This window comes from Aquarana catesbeiana, linkage group LG13, assembly GCF_042186555.1.
Source record: "Aquarana catesbeiana isolate 2022-GZ linkage group LG13, ASM4218655v1, whole genome shotgun sequence".
Lineage (NCBI taxonomy): Eukaryota > Metazoa > Chordata > Amphibia > Anura > Ranidae > Aquarana > Aquarana catesbeiana.
In genome coordinates, this window is record NC_133336.1 from 235,839,537 (window position 1) to 235,859,152 (window position 19,616).

General features: G+C 50.3%; 1 protein-coding gene across 1 annotated transcript in view; it reads left to right on the plus strand.

The window, feature by feature from the left end:
- Positions 1-19,616, plus strand: part of DCAF8 (DDB1 and CUL4 associated factor 8) — a 67,109-nt gene that overhangs the window by 37,845 nt on the left and 9,648 nt on the right. The window contains exons 9-11 of the mRNA XM_073609545.1: positions 2,458-2,565; positions 10,358-10,488; positions 16,507-16,626. Coding sequence (XP_073465646.1) covers positions 2,458-2,565; positions 10,358-10,488; positions 16,507-16,626 — 359 coding nt within the window. The remainder of the gene's footprint in view (positions 1-2,457; positions 2,566-10,357; positions 10,489-16,506; positions 16,627-19,616) is intronic.

Below are 19,616 nucleotides of genomic sequence, written 5' to 3' on the forward strand. Positions count from 1 at the left end.
AGATGCCCAATAGGTCGGCCAGACACCCTTACCCTGGCTACCCGCCCTCTATCCACATGTTTTTACCCAATCATGTGGCATTGTCCTTGGCCCTCCTTATCTTATATGCATATCATGCAATTAGGTGTTATGGGTTCATGTCTCTGTGGGATTACTGCACCGGTATCTAGGGTATTACCATCCCTAGTTCACCTGAATAAAGTCTTTCAGTTTTTTTCCAATTTTGTTTCTACCTTTTTCATGCTTTATTAACCCTATATTGTTGTTTTCACAATTTGTTCTACTGAGACCTCTGCTTCCCCAGTCCTGGTCCTGGCTTCTAGCGCCGGCGCGGGCCCCTCCCCCTGTGTTCTCCCCGCGGCGGCCTGGTGAGGTTCCTGGTGGAGGGATCGGCCTCCTACACGGGACCGCCCCCTCCTCTTGCACCGGCCTTGGCTGGGACGGTGTCCCCTTGGCCTTGCGGCCGGTGCGCATCTGCGTGCGCGCGCGATCTCTTCGCGCGCGCGCCGTGTGGAACCTCTGACCCTGTGACGTCATGCGCTGGCGTCCCATTGACGTGCGGCGCAGCGTCGCAGGGTTGGGAGCTATTTATAGCGGGCTATGCCTGCTAGCCGGACGCTTCGGTCTGCTGCCCTTGGGTGCCTTTACCTCAACCAGCCTAGTACAAGTTTATGGTAAGTACCCACCCACCTTTCTACCTAAGTCCCATACCCCTGGGCAACCAACATCATGTATCTCTAAACTACTGTATTTTACCTTGCAGCTGGCCTAGGCTCAGGTTTACATGCCTTGGTTTGTGTTTGCCCATCGCTTGCAGTCCTCATTATTACCCCTCTTTTTTACCTTATTATGGAACCAGTCCCTGGCAGGGGTGTCCCCTTTGGGAACCCTTCCATGCTTTGACTATTATCAGGTACTTTTTGCCCCCTATTCACCCATATGTTCACATTGTTGCATCCCCCCCCCTTCTCACTCTCCCCTCCCCCCCCTCTTACCTCCATCCCACCCTCTGCCTTCCTCCCCCTCTTTCCCCCCCCCCCCTTCCCCACCCTCCCTTTCCCCTTTTCTTCCCCCCTCCACCCTTTCATCCCTTTTCCCCCGCCTCCTCTCCTTTCCCCCCTCTTCCTCTTTCCTTCCCTTTCCCCTCCCCTCCCCCCCCCCCCCCCCACTCCCTTCCAATCCCCAACTACCCTTCCTCCCCACTCCCCTATCCCCCTCTCCACCCCCACTCCCCTCCCTTTCCACGGCCCCATTTCCTCCCTTGTTTACCCTTCCACCTATATAACACCTTATGCCTCGTTTACCATTGCCTTCCCTATTTGGTTGTTCACCCTGTAATCTTTTATGCTTTATATAACACGCTTTCAACTATTGATATCCTCCACAATTTTACCCAACCCCCCTTGTCATCACTCCCTCTCTATACTCACCAATTGTTATATCACCTCCTTTTGTATATGGCAACCTGGGTTACCTCAATTCCGATATACACTTACCCTTACTATCCTGTTATCTTGTTAGCTCCCCCCAGGCTGCCGTGGGAGATCATTCGTTGGTGTTGGGGCCTTGCGCCTGGGGCCTGCTGGGACCTGGGTAAGCAGATTCGCTCTCTCCCCCCTCCCCCCCTCCCTTATTTTCGTTACCTATTTGTATAATTTGATGCTGGAATAATATTTGTATGATAATGTACCTCTATAAATCTTGTATATTTTTAATTGTCAGGTTCAGACTGTTTAGTCAGAAAAACTTATCTCCAGATAACCTCCTGATGAAGCGGATTGTGTCCGCGAAACTAGTCGAGGAATATGATATCTGAGATTTTGTGCTGTACTGTATACTATCGAATCCATTGGTGATATGCCTGTACTTTTATTAAATGTTCTTGTATTACCATGTCCTGTCCGTTGCATCAATAAATGAATTATAATTTTTATTACTGCTGTTATTTGTTCTTATGGTTACCCTTAATTACTGTACCGTAATAGTCCAATATGCCCCATTTTTGGTCGCCTGACTGGGGATCAGGCTTCCAACCGCCTTTTTGATATTGATTTCTGGATGATGGTACATATGCACCTTTGCCACCTTTATATTTTACTTTAGAGAGGCCTTTGCCCTAATTGCCTAGAGTTTGGGAGAGCTAAGAATTTTTCTTTTTTCCCTGAGCAATTAACCCTTGTAATATGTGCACAGCCCCACTGCAAGGGTTAAAAAATAATATGCCTGGCGAAGGCCCCACTCAAAATCTCTACGCACTTCGCTGTTCAAGCAGCTTCATCAGGTTTGGTACCCTGATGAAGCTGCTCGAGCATTTATTTCTTTCTTGGTCTTGTTGGTGCATACCCATACGTTTTTATTTTTTTATTTTTTTGGGGGGGGATACCCTATTGTGCAAGCCTTGCATTGGTTTTTGAGATTTGCAGATCATTGCATTCTGTGTTTATTTTTTTTCTGCAGAACTTCTCGCCAGCTACAATGACGAAGACATCTATTTGTTCAATTCCTCTCACAGTGACGGGGCGCAGTATGTAAAGCGATACAAAGGACATCGAAATAATGCTACAGGTATGGGTGTTGGTCAGAGGGGGGGGGGGTCATCTCTGTTTGTTTATGTTCCGTTACATCACAGTAATACAACAGGTGAAAGCTGCTCCTTGACAAGGCTTTCCATGTTTGCAATGTGCATAGAAAAGTGAAAAGGATGAGAGCCCCACAAGTTTATAAGTCTATTTAAAGGTTTATTGATCTTGATAAAAAGATCCGACAGTAAAGCAAACACATTTTGAGGGCTCAACCCCCTCCTCCTCCCCCTCTCTCCTCCCCCTCTCTCCTTCTCCCCCTCTCTCCTCCTCCCCTCCTCTCTTCCTCCTCCTCATGGCTAGGGCGGGTTCACACCACATGCTGTGGACTGCGCCGAGCGGCTATTCCAGCCAGGGGGGCATCTGCCGCGCATCAAACTAGGCATTTTTCAGGGGGATGCGCCGTCTGACACCTGATTTTTAGTCTTGCATAGGGCAACACAAAACCAAAATGCACCACTGATTCCAGCACGGTCTCACTGCATGGACAAGGCAAAGTGCCTAGTCCCCAATGTGCCCGCTTCGCAATACTGCTTTGTGGGCATGGTGCACTGAGAAAAATACTTCCGGCAGCCAAAACCCCTTAAAGGGCTGGGAGACGGGGCCGGGGGCTATGGCCACTTGGCTGTCACAGCGGTCACATGACCGGCAAACTCCCAATCGCAAGCAGCGATTGTGAGCCGCCTATCACTGTGCCGGTAGCGTGCAGGGTGCACACACTTGCTACAGCTCTGTTGGCGCTATTGCTTGCAAATGTGTGGCCGCTCGGTGCCAAGGCTGTGCCGCCAAGAGGCCGCGTCTCAGCACCAACAGGTTAAAAGCTTTCAAAACCCCAAGATCGGTGTGATCGAAAGCTTTGATTTAAAAAAAAAATGGAGCTGTTTACATCGGGGTAACTGGAAGCGATGTCAGCTCATCACTTCCGGGTTACCATGGTGGAGACCCAATCAAAGCCAATGCCAAGTTACCATGGTGGAGAGCTAATCAAAGCCGATACCTGGTTACCATGGTGGAAACCCAATCAAAACTGATCCCGGGCTACCATGGTGGGACCCAAAGTCGATCCAAGTTACCATGGTGGAGATCTAATCAAAGCTGTTACCGGGTTGCCATGGTGGAGACCCAATTCAAAGCCGATCCCGGTCTACCATGGTGGGAGACCCAATCCAAAGCCGATCCCGGTCTACATGGTGGGAGACCCAATCCAAAGCCGATCCCGGTCTACCATGGTGGGAGACCCAATCCAAAGCCGATCCCGGTCTACCATGGTGGGAGACCCAATCCAAAGCCGATCCCGGTCTACCATGGTGGGAGACCCAATCCAAAGCCGATCCCGGTCTACCATGGTGGGAGACCCAATCCAAAGCCGATCCCGGTCTACCATGGTGGGAGACCCAATCCAAAGCCGATCCCGGTCTACCATGGTGGGAGACCCAATCCAAAGCCGATCCCGGTCTACCATGGTGGGAGACCCAATCCAAAGCCGATCCCGGTCTACCATGGTGGGAGACCCAATCCAAAGCCGATCCCGGTCTACCATGGTGGGAGACCCAATCCAAAGCCGATCCCGGTCTATCATGGTGGGAGACCCCAATCCAAAGCCGATTTTGTATGGGGCTCCGACTAGCCAGCGGACATGCTGGCTGGTAGCTCGGGTCTCCCTGTGGGACGGGAGAGCCCGAGCAAGCCGTGTGGAGGGGTAGGGCAATCGAGTGGTTAGGTAGTTGCTCCGTATGCTTTTCCAAGAGAGCCAACTGGTCTTTGCCTGGCTCTGCGATCAGCTGGCGGAAGCGCCAGATGGGAGATCCTGGTAAAACCACAGGAGGGGGCTAGGTAGCCGCTAAGATTGCTTTTATAAGAGAGCCAACTGCTGGTTGATATCGGGATGATGCCTATAGCTGCAGGCATCATCCCGGTATAACTACTTGAAGTCCAGCAACGTGCTGTGGTTAAAGCAAGAGGGTAATTGCATTGTCTGAAAATAAGCATTTGTAGAATGAGCTTCTTCTTTCTTTCTTCTTTCTCCAGGCTTCCCAGCCTAGAGGTGAGATGTGGGGTCTTATTGACTCCATATCTCACTGTAACGAGGACCTGTCCACGCCATATTCCTATTGCAAGGGATGTTCACATTCCTTTGTAATAGGAATAAAAGTGATCAAAAAAATTATTTTTTAAAGTGTCAAACTACATAAAAGAAAAATTAACAATAAAATTTTTTTTTTTTTTTTAAAGCGCCCCATCCCTGTGTGCTTGCACGCAGAAGCGAACGCATACGCAAGTCCCGCCCACATATGAAAATTGTTTAAACCACACATGTGAGGTATCACAGCAAATGTTAGAGTAACAGCAATAATTCTGCAATAACAGCAATAATAACCAGTAAAAAAAATGAAAGCGTCGCCTGTGGGGGATTTTTAAGTACCAAAGTTTGGCGCAATTTTGAAGCGTGACATGTTGGGTATCTATTTACTCGGTGTAACTTCATATTTCATATTATGCATTTTTTAAGCATGAAACAGTTGTCCCCCCCCCCCAAAAAAAATTGCGTTTGAAAAATTGCTACGTAAATACCGTGCGAGATAAAAAGTTGCAACGACCGTCATTGTATTCTCTAGGGTCTCTGCTAAAAAAACATATATAATGTTTGAGTGTTCTATGTAATTTTCTAGCAAAAAAATATTTACATGTAGGGGAGAAATGTAAGAATTGGCCTGGGTGGCAAGTGGTGAAAGCAATTCCTAAACCTAGAGGTGTGAGAACCTAACCTTGACCTGATATCTGCCTGTAGAGCGGAGACAGAGAGGGGCAACCATTCAGATGTGGCGTATGCAGAATAGGCTGTCAATGAGCATGCTGACAGGAGGAGAGGGAAGAGAGATGTTGTTGGTCTTTGCAGCCCCAGTCGCAGGATGGGGCTGTATAACTTCAAACCATCAGCCACTGCTTTAGTCTTTGATGAAATGCGGCATTTTCGGGGCTCAGTGTAGCTAACATCCTGTATATAAGTCTGGTGGCTGCTGTGCCTTCTCCTTTCCCCGAGCAGCTCCTTCATGGATCTTCCCCATTTTAGCCTAATTCCTACAGTGGCAGTGTGATTGCATCGCCACCTGCTGTATTGGGAGGACTGATCTGACATGCTGTACTGCCCGCTCTCACTGCCTAACTTGATTGGCCGGGAGACTCCTGATCTGTCCTGCCCACCATTAAGTACAGTGGGGCAAAATAGTATTTAGTCAGCCACCAATTGTGCAAGTTCTTCCACTTAAAAAGATGAGAGAGGCCTGTAATTGTCATCATAGGTATACCTCAACTACGAGAGACAAAATGTAGAAACAAATCCAGACAATCACATTGTCTGAATTTTGAAAGAATTTATTTGCAAATTATGGTGGAAAATAAGTATTTGGTCACCTACAAACAAGCAAGATTTCTGGCTCTCACAGACCTGTATCTTCTTCTTTAAGAGGCTCCTCTGTCCTCCACTCATTACCTGTATTAATGGCACCTGCTTGAACTTGTTATCAGTATAAAAGACACCTGTCCACAACCTCAAACAGTCACACTCCAAACTTCACTATGGTGAAGACCAAGGAGCTGTCGAAGGACACCAGAAACAAAATTGTAGACCTGCACCAGGCTGGGAAGACTGAATCTGCAATAGGCAAGCAGCTTGGTGTGAAGAAAATCAACTGTGGGAGCAATAATTAGAAATGGAAGACATACAAGACCACTGATAACCTCCCTCGATCTGGGGCTCCACGCAAGATCTCGCCCCGTGGGGTCAAAATGATCACAAGAACGGTGAGCAAAAATCCCAGAACCACACGGGGGACCTACTGAATGACCTACAGAGAGCTGGGCCCAACGTAACAAAGGCTACCATCAGTAACACACTACGCCGCCAGGGACTCAGATCCCGCGGTGCCAGACGTGTCCCCCTGCTTAAGCCAGTACATGTCCGGGCCCGTCTGAGGTTTACTAGAGAGCATTTGGATGATCCAGAAGAACATTGGGAGAATGTCATATGGTCAGATGAAACCAAAGTAGAACTATTTGGTAGAAACACAACTCGTCATGTTTGGAGGAGAGAGAATGCTGAGTTGCAACCAAAGAACACCATACCTACTGTGAAGCATGGGGGTGGCAACATCATGCTTTGGGGCTGTTTCTCTGCAAAGGGAACAGGACGACTGATCCGTGTACATGTAAGAATGAATGGGGCCATGTATCGTGAGATTTTGAGCGCAAACCTCCTCCCATCAGCAAGGGCATTGAAGATGAAACGTGGCTGGGACTTTCAGCATGACAATGATCCCAAATACACCGCCCGGGCAACAAGGAGTGGCTTCATAAGAAGCACTTCAAGGTTCTGGAGTGGCCTAGCCAGTCTCCAGATCTCAACCCAATAGAAATCCTTTGGGAGGGAGTTGAACGTCCGTGTTGCCCAGCGACAGCCCCAAAACATCACTGCTCTAGAGGAGATCTACATGGAGGAATGGGCCAACATACCAGCAACAGTGTGTGACAACCTTGTGAAGACTTACAGAAAACGTTTGACCTCTGTCATTGCCAACAAAGGATCTATAACAAAGTATTGAGATGAACTTTTGATATTGACCAAATACTTATTTTCCACCATAATTTGCAAATAAATTCTTTCAAAAATCAGACAATGTGATTGTCTGGATTTGTTTCCACATTTTGTCTCTCATAGTTGTGGTATACCTATGATGACAATTACAGGCCTCTCTCATCTTTTTAAGTGGGAGAACTTCCACAATTGGTGGCTGACTAAATACTTTTTGCCCCACTGTATAGCTTGACTGGTCGGGTGTGCCCACCCACGTGCACGCCCATTGAGTACTACAATTCCCGTTGCATGAAATCTGAAACCGCAGCGACCAACGCTAACAGGAAGTGACATCCACTCTTCCTTGATCCCTCCTAGCGCTTCGCGGGATACAACCATGTCATTGCGGGTATTGAAATGATTTAAGCATTTTTTTTTTTTTTTCTCTGGCCAAGGATGAAATCTTTTAAGATTCTAATAAAACTGTCCCAATAGTTCAGCTTTTAAATTCCGCCTTCTGCACTTGTCCAGCAGAGGGCGCCGTAAACCAGAGAAATGGTGCTGCTGCGCTCACATCGCCCCCTTTCCACCGCTGCGAGGGTCCGTTCATTAGCTCACTCTGTGCGATGTGCTGGCTGGAAATGCAACTTTCCTACCGCCGCAGAGGTGTCCGCAGCGCTCGTCTTCTGAAAGATTAGCCAAACTTCACCGCCATCGGGCGGCGGCGCGCTCATTACCCCTGTGATTTTGTGGGATTGAGAGCGCTCATTAAATGTTTCCAGCTTAGTGGTTCTTTGTTTATGTTCCTCCTATGCTAATACGGCATCTTCAGGCGCCTTAACCCGTTCTTGGCCTGTGTAGACCGGAACTCGCGATTTTAAAGCGGCGCCGTCCGCTGCCCCACGAAAAAACAGTAATGAGGGTTCCCTGCAGTGATAGAGCTATTATATTCAACTCTGAGCCAATCCACGTCTCCTACCCTCCCCCTCTATTCCGGTGCTGACACCTCAGTCCTACTCTTTCACAGTCAACACTTGCAAGTGTCAGATACCTGTGTCCCCCCCCTACAGCGTTCTGTGGTCCTATCCTCCAACCCCTACACCAGGGGTCTCCAAACTTTATAAAGGGTCAATTTACCGTCCTTCAGACTTTAGGGGGGCCAGACTGCGGTTAGTTGAAGTAAGTAATGGGCTGTATTTTATATCATTGGGAGGAAAGTTGCCCCATCATTGGCGTCATTGTGAGCAATGGTGCCCCATCATGGATGTTGTTGGGAGGAAAGGGGACCCATCATTGGTGTCATTGCAAGGAAAGGTTCCCCCATTGTTGGTGTCATTGGGAGGAATGGTGCTCCATCGTTGGTGTGATTGGGAGGAATGGTGTCTCAATGATCTGTTATTGGGAGGCATGGTGCCCCATTGTTGGTGTCATTGGAGGAATGGACCCCAGTCTTGGTGTTATTGCAAGAAAAGGTGCCCTATTGTTGGTGTCATTGTGAGTAATGGTGCCCCATCATGGGTGTTATTGGGAGGAAAGGTGACCCATCATTGGTGTCATTGGAAGGAATGGTTCCCCGTTGTTGGTGTCATTGCAAGGAATGGTGCCCCATCATTGGTGTCCTTGCAAGAAAAGGTGCCCCATTGTTGGTGTCATTGGGAGGAATGGTGCCTCAATGTGTTATTGGGAGGCATGGTGCCCCATTGTTGGTGTGATTGGGAGGAATGGACCCCAGTCTTTGTTTTATTGCAAGAAAAGGTGCCCTATTGTTGGTGTCATTGTGAGCAATGGTGCCCCATCATGGGTGTTATTGGGAGGAAAGGTGACCCATCATTGGTGTCATTGGAAGGAATGGTTCTCCGTTGTTGGTGTCATTGCAAGGAATGGTGCCCCATCATTGGTGTCCTTGCAAGAAAAGGTGCCCCATTGTTGGTGTCATTGGGAGGAATGGTGCCTCAATGTGTTATTGGGAGGCATGGTGCCCCATTGTTGGTATCATTGTGAGCAAGGGTGCCCCATTGTTGGTGTCGTGAGCAAGGGTGCCCCGTAATGGGTGTTGTTGGGAGGAAATATGACCTATCATTGGTGTCATTGCATGGAAAGGTGCCCCATTGTTGGTATCATTGGGAGGAATGGTGCCTCATTGATGTGTTTTTGGGAGGAATGGTGCCCCATTCCTGGTGTCATTGCGAGGAAAGGTGCCCCATTGTTGGTGTCATTGTGAGCAAGGGTGCCCCGTAACGGGTGGTGTTGAGAGGAAATGTGACCCATCATTGGTGTCATTGCGAGGAAAGGTGCCCCATTGTTGGTTTAATTGGGAGCAATGGTACCCATCAAGTCCGTCTGCTGCAGTGGTAAGCAGAGACCTGAACAGGAAAGCAAAAATTCAAACATGACAGCTGTTGCAGGGAAGAAGCACCCCTGCACTCTGTCGGGGGATGTGGTGGGGGTATCTGTAAATACGGGTGTAACCTGATCTAAAAGGTGGAGTTATCCTTTAAATGCCGTCTTCCGGCATTTGCTCCCCGGCCACAGCAAAAAAGAAAAGTGTCCTTGTAAGCAGATCAGTGATGATTCCGTTGTGCAGCGCACACTTCTCATCCAGCTGTCTTCTCCTTCATCATTTGCTGCTTTTGTCCTCTTTATGACTTCGTATCGAACGTTTTGTCATTTTAATTTCCTGCCTGCAATTCAAGCTAACTGATAATATGAGAATAACCCTTCCCATCATTCCATGCTGCCTCTTCCTATACCAGTGATGGTGAACCTTGGCACCCCAAATGTTTTGGAACTACATTTCCCATGATGCTCATGCACTCTGCACTGTAGATGAGCATCATGGGAAATGTAGTTCCAAAACATTTGGGGTTGCCAAGGTTCACCATCACTGACCTATACCTAGAAATTAACTCCACTACCCCTCCCCCCTTCCTCCCAAAGCACTCTTTAGCCTAACCTGTACATTGCCATGAGGTTGGGTTACACCTCCTGCCCCGCCCACAGCTCCGTCTACATGGGACTTGCCTGCCCTTTCCTCCACCGTAAGTAGATCGTCTCTGACTTTAGCATAGTTGCAGCATTCGCTGGATAGATTGAGACATGCATGGTGCAGGGCGGTGGTGGACAGCGGTGGCTGGGTTAACCATGATAATGCTTCCATTAGTATTCAGCATGTATTTTTGTGTTTTTTTTTTTTTTTTTTCTTTTTCAGTGAAAGGCGTCAACTTCTACGGGCCGAAGAGCGAGTTTGTGGTCAGCGGCAGCGACTGCGGTCACATCTTCCTGTGGGATAAGGCGTCCTGTCAAATCGTACAGTTCATGGACGGCGACAAAGGCGGCGTGGTGAGTTAAACTTTTCCATGATAGGACCCATCTAATGGTTTCATGATAAGACTCTACACTTAGATGGTGGCGCCCCCTAAACGCATTATTTTTTTTTCCAGTACATGAGCACAAAGGATCCATCCAATACTCTGCTTCAGAGGAGCTGCAGCCATTCGTAGAGTGACTTTTACTGGGCTATCCGGTTTTTGTTTATGTTTTTTTTGGACTACCACTACAGTAATTCCCATCTAATGGTTTCCGCTCCATGATAGGACCCAACTTATGGTTTCCTCTTCATGATAGGACCCACCTTATGGTTTCCTCTTCATGATAGGACCCACCTTATGGTTTCCCCTCCATGATAGGACCCACCTTATGGTTTCCTCTTCATGATAGGACCCACCTTATGGTTTCCGCTCCATGATAGGACCCACCTTATGGTTTCCGCTCCATGATAGGACCCACCTTATGGTTTCCGCTCCATGATAGGACCCACCTTATGGTTTCCGCTCCATGATAGGACCCAACTTATGGTTTCCTCTTCATGATAGGACCCACCTTATGGTTTCCTCTTCATGATAGGACCCACCTTATGGTTTCCTCTTCATGATAGGACCCACCTTATGGTTTCCTCTTCATGATGGGACCCACCTTATGGTTTCCGCTTCATGATAGGACCCACCTTATGGTTTCCGCTTCATGATAGGACCCACCTTATGGTTTCCGCTTCATGATAGGACCCACCTTATGGTTTCCGCTTCATGATAGGACCCACCTTATGGTTTCCGCTTCATGATAGGACCCACCTTATGGTTTCCGCTTCATGATAGGACCCACCTTATGGTTTCCGCTTCATGATAGGACCCACCTTATGGTTTCCGCTTCATGATAGGACCCACCTTATGGTTTCCGCTTCATGATTGGACCTGTCTGATGGTATCTGCTTGATGATTGGACCTGTCTGATGGTATCTGCTTGATGATTGGATCTGTCTGATGGTATCTGCTTGATGATGGGACCAGTCAGATGGTTTCCGCTTCATGCTAGGACCCGCCTTATGGTTTCCCCTTCATGATAGGAGCCTCTTGATGGTTTCCGCTTCATTAAAAGGGCCCGTCTGATGGTATCTGCTTCACGATAGGACCCGTCTGATGGTATCTGCTTCACGATAGGACCCCTCTGATGGTATCTGCTTCACGATGGAACTCATCTGATGGTTTCTACTTTGTGATGGGACTCGTCTGATGGTTTCCGCTTCGTGATGGGACCTGTATGGTTTCCGCTTCGTGATGGGACCAGTCTGTTGGTTTCTACTTTGTGATGGGACCCGTCTGATGGTTTCTACTTTGTGATGGGACCCGTCTGATGGTTTCTACTTTGTGATGGGACCCGTCTGATGGTTTCTACTTTGTGATGGGAGCCATCTGATGGTTTCTACTTTGTGATGGGAGCCGTCTGATGGTTTCTACTTTGTGATGGGAGCCGTCTGATGGTTTCTACTTTGTGATGGGAGCCGTCTGATGGTTTCTACTTTGTGATGGGAGCCGTCTGATGGTTTCTACTTTGTGATGGGAGCCGTCTGATGGTTTCTACTTTGTGATGGGAGCCGTCTGATGGTTTCTACTTTGTGATGGGAGCCGTCTGATGGTTTCTACTTTGTGATGGGAGCCGTCTGATGGTTTTCGCTTCATGATGGGACCCATCTGATGGTTTCTACTTTGTGATGGGACCCGTCTGATGGTTTCTACTTTGTGATGGGACCCGTCTGATGGTTTCTACTTTGTGATGAGACCCATCTGATGGTTTCCGCTTCATGATGGGACCCGTCTGTTGGTTTCTACTTTGTGATGGGACCCGTCTGGTTTCCGCTTCACGATGGGAACCTCCTGATGGTTTCCGTTTCGTGATGGAAGCTGTCTGATGGTTTCCGCTTCACGATGGCAACCTCCTGATGGTTTCCGCTTCGTGATTCTGCTACTTATCCACCCCTTTCACCTCCATGCAGCCCAATTCGATATGGAGCAAATGAAATGAAAGCCTTTAGTTAATAACATACCTGGAAGTATCAGGCGTTGCCTGCAGGTCCTCCCACTGAACAGAATGGTTGCGCAGTGAAGGAAAAATACGTTTGTGCAAGGGACGTATTGAAGCAAAGCTGTTTCTTCGCAGTAAATTGGGGATCATCAACAGGTCAATTGTGATCTACCCATTGATCATGGCCATGAAATGGATGGCCATGTAAAGGGTAGATTATGCTTTCCCTCTATATGCAGAGCAGGGAAACGGCTGCAAGATGTGTCTTCTTTCTCCTTCTTTTTCCTTCTTTTTTCTTTCTTCTTCTTCTTGTGATACCTCGGTTTGCGAGTAACGCGGTATACGAACGTTTCACAAGACTAGCTATTTATTTTTTTAAATCCTGACTTGATTTGCGAGCGCTGTCTTGCGAGACAAGCAGGGCTCAAGCCGCTGGTGTATGTATTACCGTATGTGGCCAGAGGTCCAGGGGGCGCTGGTAGCTCCCAGCGCTTCCTGGAGAACTCTGAGACACTCCCAGCTGGGTCGGGCAGGCGTAACGTGCGTCGGAGCACCCAAAAGTGTCAACAATACCCGAGTGTTTCCGAGCGTCTCTAAATTCTCCAGGAATCGCTGGGAGCCACCAGCGCTCCCGCACCTCTAGCCACATACAGTACTGCATACACCAGCGCCCCCGCACCTCTGGCCACATACAGTAATGTATACACCAGCGCCCCCGTACCTCTGGCCACATACAGTAATGCATACACCAGTGCCCCCGCACCTCTGGCCACATACAGTACTGCATACACCAGTGCCCCCGCACCTCTGGCCACATACAGTACTGCATACACCAGTGCCCCCGCACCTCTAGCCACATACAGTACTGCATACACCAGCGCCCCCGCACCTCTAGCCACATACAGTACTGCATACACCAGCGCCCCCGCACCTCTAGCCACATACAGTAATGCATACACCAGCGCCCCCGCACCTCTAGCCACATACAGTAATGCATACACCAGCGCCCCCGCACCTCTGGCCACATACAGTAATGCATACACCAGCGCCCCCGCACCTCTGGCCACATACAGTAATGCATACACCAGCACCTCTGGCCACATACAGTAATGCATACACCAGCGCCCCCGCACCTCTGGCCAAATACAGTAATGCATACACCAGCGCCCCCGCACCTCTGGCCACATACAGTACTTCATACACCAGTGCCCCCGCACCTCTGGCCACATACAGTACTGCATACACCAGCAGTGGTTGTGGAACAAATCATCTGAGTTTCCATTATTTTTTATGGGTAAACTCCCTTTGATATGAGTGCTTTTGGATCACAAGCATGCTTCTGGAACAAATTATGCTCGTAATCCAAGATATATTACTGTACTTTTGCTTTTCTAATGTGTTTGCCTGTTGACTGGAGCCTTTCATATTGCTGAGAAGCAGTGGCTGGTTTTTGGTGCCCCTCTTACTAATTAGATTTAAGTAACGCATTAGCGGTGCCGGCTCTATAGGATAAGCACAGGACCGGCTCCTCATATCCAGCGGCAGCAGTAAATTGCCGCACAGCTTGCCTACAGAGCGAATGTTATATTTAAGCTCTTGCAAAGTGTTCCAAGATATCCCGGGGCTTCCTTGGCTGACCACGCTCCATAATTCAGCATTAGCCGACACGAGAAGAACACAAAGATTTTTCCTTCTCGCTGTTCTTGCCTGGCCCCCGAGGCCCACTCCCAGGTATAATGTTATTTTCTGGGATTAGCCAATAACTTATCTAAGGCGGCAATATTTAGCTAATGCATTTTAGCCTGAAATTGCACAGTGCAGGCAGCGGCGTTGTTGTAGGCGTTGTACAGCTCTATAAACACTTTACTGCTCTCGGAGGTGTATCGTTTTTAATAGCTCCTTGATAATTCTATACATGGTCCATCATTTTATACCTCACCCCCCCCCCCTCCCGGTACAGTTTGCTCACAAATTAATACCTTTTATGTCTAGAAGAAATCTGTAGGCTGAATTATGAAAATGCTAGTTGCCTGGCTTCCATGATGGTCCTCTGTCTTGCAGTACTTCCTTTTTTGGCTGCTTACTACTTCCACATCAGGCACTGGATGCTTAGTAGCCAAAGATGCATACTTATTACATGTTAGGGAATCCAAAGAATACTCATGACAGCCAGGCTGCTTAGAGCGTATCTAAACCCTAAAAAAAAATCTAAAACTGAACATATTGATTTCAGGGCTCCGAACTTTCCAAATGAAGGGACAATTTACTGTCCTTCAGACTTTAGGGGGGGCGGTGGGAGTAGAAAATGTCCCGGTGTCACCTGTAGTAAACAGTGTCTCCTCGGTGTCAGTGGAAGGAGTAGTCCCCTTAATCGTTGGTGTTATTGGGACATATAGTGCCTCAGCGTTGGTGTCATTAGGAGGAATTGTGCCCCATCGTTGGCGGCATTGTGCCCCATCGTTGGCGGCATTGTGCCCCATCGTTGGCGGCATTGTGCCCCATCGTTGGCGGCATTGTGCCCCATCGTTGGCGGCATTGTGCCCCATCGTTGGCGGCATTGTGCCCCATCGTTGGCGGCATTGTGCCCCATCGTTGGCGGCATTGTGCCCCATCGTTGGCGGCATTGTGCCCCATCGTTGGCGGCATTGTGCCCCATCGTTGGCGGCATTGTGCCCCATCGTTGGCGGCATTGTGCCCCATCATTGGCGTCAGTTGGAGGAATTGTGCTCCATGGTTGGTGTTATTGAGACATATAGTGCCCCATGGTTGGTGTTATTGAGACATATAGTGCCCCATGGTTGGTGTTATTGAGACATATAGTGCCCCATGGTTGGTGTTATTGAGACATATAGTGCCCCATGGTTGGTGTTATTGAGACATATAGTGCCCCATGGTTGGTGTCAGTTGGAGGAATGGTGCCCCACCATTGTTGGAGGAATGGTGCCCCACCATTGTTGGAGGAATGGTGCCCCACCATTGTTGGAGGAATGGTGCCCCACCATTGTTGGAGGAATGGTGCCCCACCATTGTTGGAGGAATGGTGCCCCACCATTGTTGGAGGAATGGTGCCCCACCATTGTTGGAGGAATGGTGCCCCACCATTGTTGGAGGAATGGTGCCCCACCATTGTTGGAGGAATGGTGCCCCACCATTGTTGGAGGAATGGTGCCCCACCATTGTTGGAGGAATGGTGCCCCACCATTGTTGGAGGAATGGTGCCCCACCATTGTTGGAGGAATGGTGCCCCACCATTGTTGGAGGAATGGTGCCCCACCATTGTTGGAGGAATGGTGCCCCACCATTGTTGGAGGAATGGTGCCCCACCATTGTTGGAGGAATGGTGCCCCACCATTGTTGGAGGAATGGTGCCCCACCATTGTTGGTGTCATTGGGAGGAATGGTGCCCCACCATTGTTGGTGTCATTGGGAGGAATGGTGCCCCATCGTTGGTGTCATTGGGAGGACACCTCATCGTTGGTGTCATTGGGAGGAATTGTGCCCCATCGTTGGTGTCATTGGGAGGAATAGTGCCCCATCGTTGGTGTCATTGGGAGGAATAGTGCCCCATCGTTGGTGTCATTGGGAGGAATTGTGCCCCATCGTTGGTGTCATTGGGAGGAATTGTGCCCCATCGTTGGTGTCATTGGGAGGAATTGTGCCCCATCGTTGGTGTCATTGGGAGGACACCTCATCGTTGGTGTCATTGGGAGGAATTGTGCCCCATCATTTGGTCTCTGAGGAGAAAAAGTACCTCAGTGTTGGTGGATGTAAGTGTGTCCCAAGGGCCGGATAAAGTCTAGCAAAGGGCTGCTTCTGGCCCCTGTAATGCAGATTGGAGACCCCTGCTCTAGAGAACTTGGGATTAAAGTATATCTAAACCCAAGAACATGGTCATGATGCAGCTCACCTGTAGATATAGTTGACATGGAAGGGTTTGTAGCCTTTGGTAATAAACTGGCCAAGAAAGAAAGCTCCTAATGAACCGTTTTGTCATTTTCCCAGGTGAACTGCTTGGAGCCTCACCCGCACCTACCTGTACTAGCGACCAGCGGCCTCGATTACGATGTCAAAATCTGGCTGCCCACTGCCAAGGACCCGACCGAGCTGCATGGACTCAAGGAGGTAAGCCAAGGAACGGTGTAGTTTATCTTTGGGGGTTCAGCATCCCTCCCGCTCGGCTGTGTCTTGCCAAGTCACGGCTCTGAAAAGGTTAAAGTCTTCTTGAAAAGCGTCTGGTGAGTGTGTGGGCCCCGGGATTAGTCAGCACAGCGGTGAGCTCATCTCTACCCATATGGTGTTATCGTCACCGCTCCTGAGAGATTGATCTTGTGCCATGCAAGTCTTAAGACATGCGGAGTAACCTCTTCCTTTCCTGGTGGGGTACATTTGAGCGGGCTGGTGGGTTACGAAATACCAGGAGCGGCGTTCACCTTGCTATGTTGATAAAGTACAGAGCTTGGGTTCTTCTCAAGGTTGGGAAGTGGAAGGTCTACCTGTAATGTGGAGGGTGGTAACGGCCCTTAGATCAAATGGGCTCTGGGCCATTGACTTAGGAGCACTTGAGCAGACACTGGGGGTCCCCTCCATACATTGACATTTCAGCTGACCACCAAGTCGAGGATTATGTGCGTTCACGTTAAAAAACCAGATGCACCTCCGTAGAGAAGGAGCTTAACACTGGCCTTTCCAGCAGGTGGTGTGTTCAACCTTGCAGAGCTTTGGGTGTCACTGCTATTACACTTCCTGGTTTGCTGGATGGGATATCCATGCTGGGGGCTGTGTTGTTTTTTTTTTTTTTTTTTCAACCCCTCCATCACCAGTGTGTCTGTAGTGGTCAGTGGGAGGAACCTCAGAGCTTTGGGGGGGGGGGGACCGCAGAGCTTTGGGGGAAGTGGGGGGACGGGACAGCAGAGCTTTGGGGAAGTGGGGGGGGGACCGCAGAGCTTTGGGGAAGTGGGGGGGGACCGCAGAGCTGTGGGGGGGGGGGAACCGCAGAGCTTTGGGGGAAGTGGGGAGAGCCGCAGAGTTTTGGGGGAAGCGGGGGGGGGGCGCAGAGCTATGGGGGGGACCGCAGAGCTTTGGGGGAAGTGGGGGGACGGGACAGCAGAGCTTTGGGGAAGTGGGGGGGGGACCGCAGAGCTTTGGGGAAGTGGGGGGGGGAACCGCAGAGCTTTGGGGAAGTGGGGGGGGGGAACCGCAGAGCTTTGGGGAAGTGGGGGGGGGGGGACCGCAGAGCTTTGGGGAAGTGGGGGGGGGGGAACCGCAGAGCTTTGGGGGAAGTGGGGAGAACCGCAGAGCTTTGGGGGAAGTGGGGAGAACCGCAGAGCTTTGGGGGAAGTGGGGAGAAACCACAGAGCTTTTGGGCAAGTGGGGGAGGGGGGACCGCAGAGCTTTTGGGCAAGTGGGGGGGGGGACCGCAGAGCTTTTGGGCAAGTGGGGGGGACGGACCGCAGAGCTTTGAGCAAGTGGGGGACAGATGGACCGCAGAGCTTTGGGGAAGTGTGTGGGGGGGGGGACCGCAGAGCGTTGGGGAAGTTGGAGGGAGCCGCAGAGCTTCGGGCAAGTGGGGGACAGACGGACCGCAGAGCTTTGGGGAAGTGTGTGGGGGGGGGACCGCAGAGCGTTGGGGAAGTTGGAGGGAACTGCAGAGCTTTGGGGAAGTGGGGGACGGATGGACCGCAGAGCTTTAGGGGAAGTACCACAGAGCTTTAGGGGAAGTGGGGGAGGAACGGCAGAACTTTGGGGAAGGATCTGCAGAGCTTTGTGGAAGTTGGAGAGAACCGCAGAGCTTTGGGCAAGTTGGAGGGAACCTCAGAGCTTTGGGCAAGTTGGAGGGAACCTCAGAGCTTTGGGCAAGTTGGAGGGAACCTCAGAGCTTTGGGCAAGTTGGAGGGAACCGCAGAGCTTTGGGCAAGTTGGAGGGAACCGCGGAGCTTTGGGCAAGTTGGAGGGAACCGCGGAGCTTTGGGCAAGTTGGAGGGAACCGCGGAGCTTTGGGCAAGTTGGAGGGAACCGCGGAGCTTTGGGCAAGTTGGAGGGAACCGCGGAGCTTTGGGCAAGTTGGAGGGAACCGCGGAGCTTTGGGCAAGTTGGAGGGAACCGCGGAGCTTTGGGCAAGTTGGAGGGAACCGCGGAGCTTTGGGCAAGTTGGAGGGAACCGCGGAGCTTTGGGCAAGTTGGAGGGAACCGCAGAGCTTTGGGCAAGTTGGAGGGAACCGAGAACCGCAGAGCTTTGGGCAAGTTGGGGGGGGGGGGGGGGGGGCGCAGAGCTTTGGGCAAGTTGGGGGGGGGGGGGGGGCGCAGAGCTTTGGGCAAGTGGGGGACGGACAGACCGCAGAGCTTTGGGGAAGTGTGTGGGGGGGGGACCGCAGAGCGTTGGGGAAGTGTGTGTGGGGACCACAGGAGGGTTCCCCCCTTTCTGACCCCTACACACAGAGCTTTAGCGATGTAGGAGTTGGTGGGAGGGAACACAGGCCACATGTTTTCCTTGCACAGGACTCGCCCCTTAAGAGGGGGTCACCTTTCCTCTGCTGTGACTGTGTTCAGGTATCGTCAGCTGGAGGGAGCTTAGAGCTGCAGACAAATAGGTGTAAATGCGTGTTTTTTTTTTTGTTTTTTTTTTTTCCCCCAATCAGCTTGGGGTTATGGGACGGCCAATGCTGGGGAGTAAAATCTGCTAGCTTTAGAATAGGGTTGGGGGTCAGCTTTGAAGTCCCTATTCTGCGTTCCGCCATCTTTGATCTCTGCAGAGTTAGGCTACAGTGATCACTGGTGAGAATCGGACTTGCCATCGGTACTGAACGCTGCCTGCACACATTGTATGCGACTGGCAGCAGCTGTCATGTTTGTGCTCTCATCATCTGAGTGATTACATGCAAAATAGAGCCTGTGACCGACCCCCCCCCCCCCCCCCCAAGACACACACAGTGTGCATCCAGGGTTGGCGTCTGTGGCGTGCTGGCTGCAGGTAATCGGCCAGTCTGTATCCTGTGCCTATAGTCCCTAATTGTTGCTGCGTCCAGAGGTGGCGTTTAGCTTTCTCCGAATGCTGCAAACTATCGCATCCCTGCGACTGTATGAACGCAGCCATAATCGTTTCTCTCTCCTCCTCC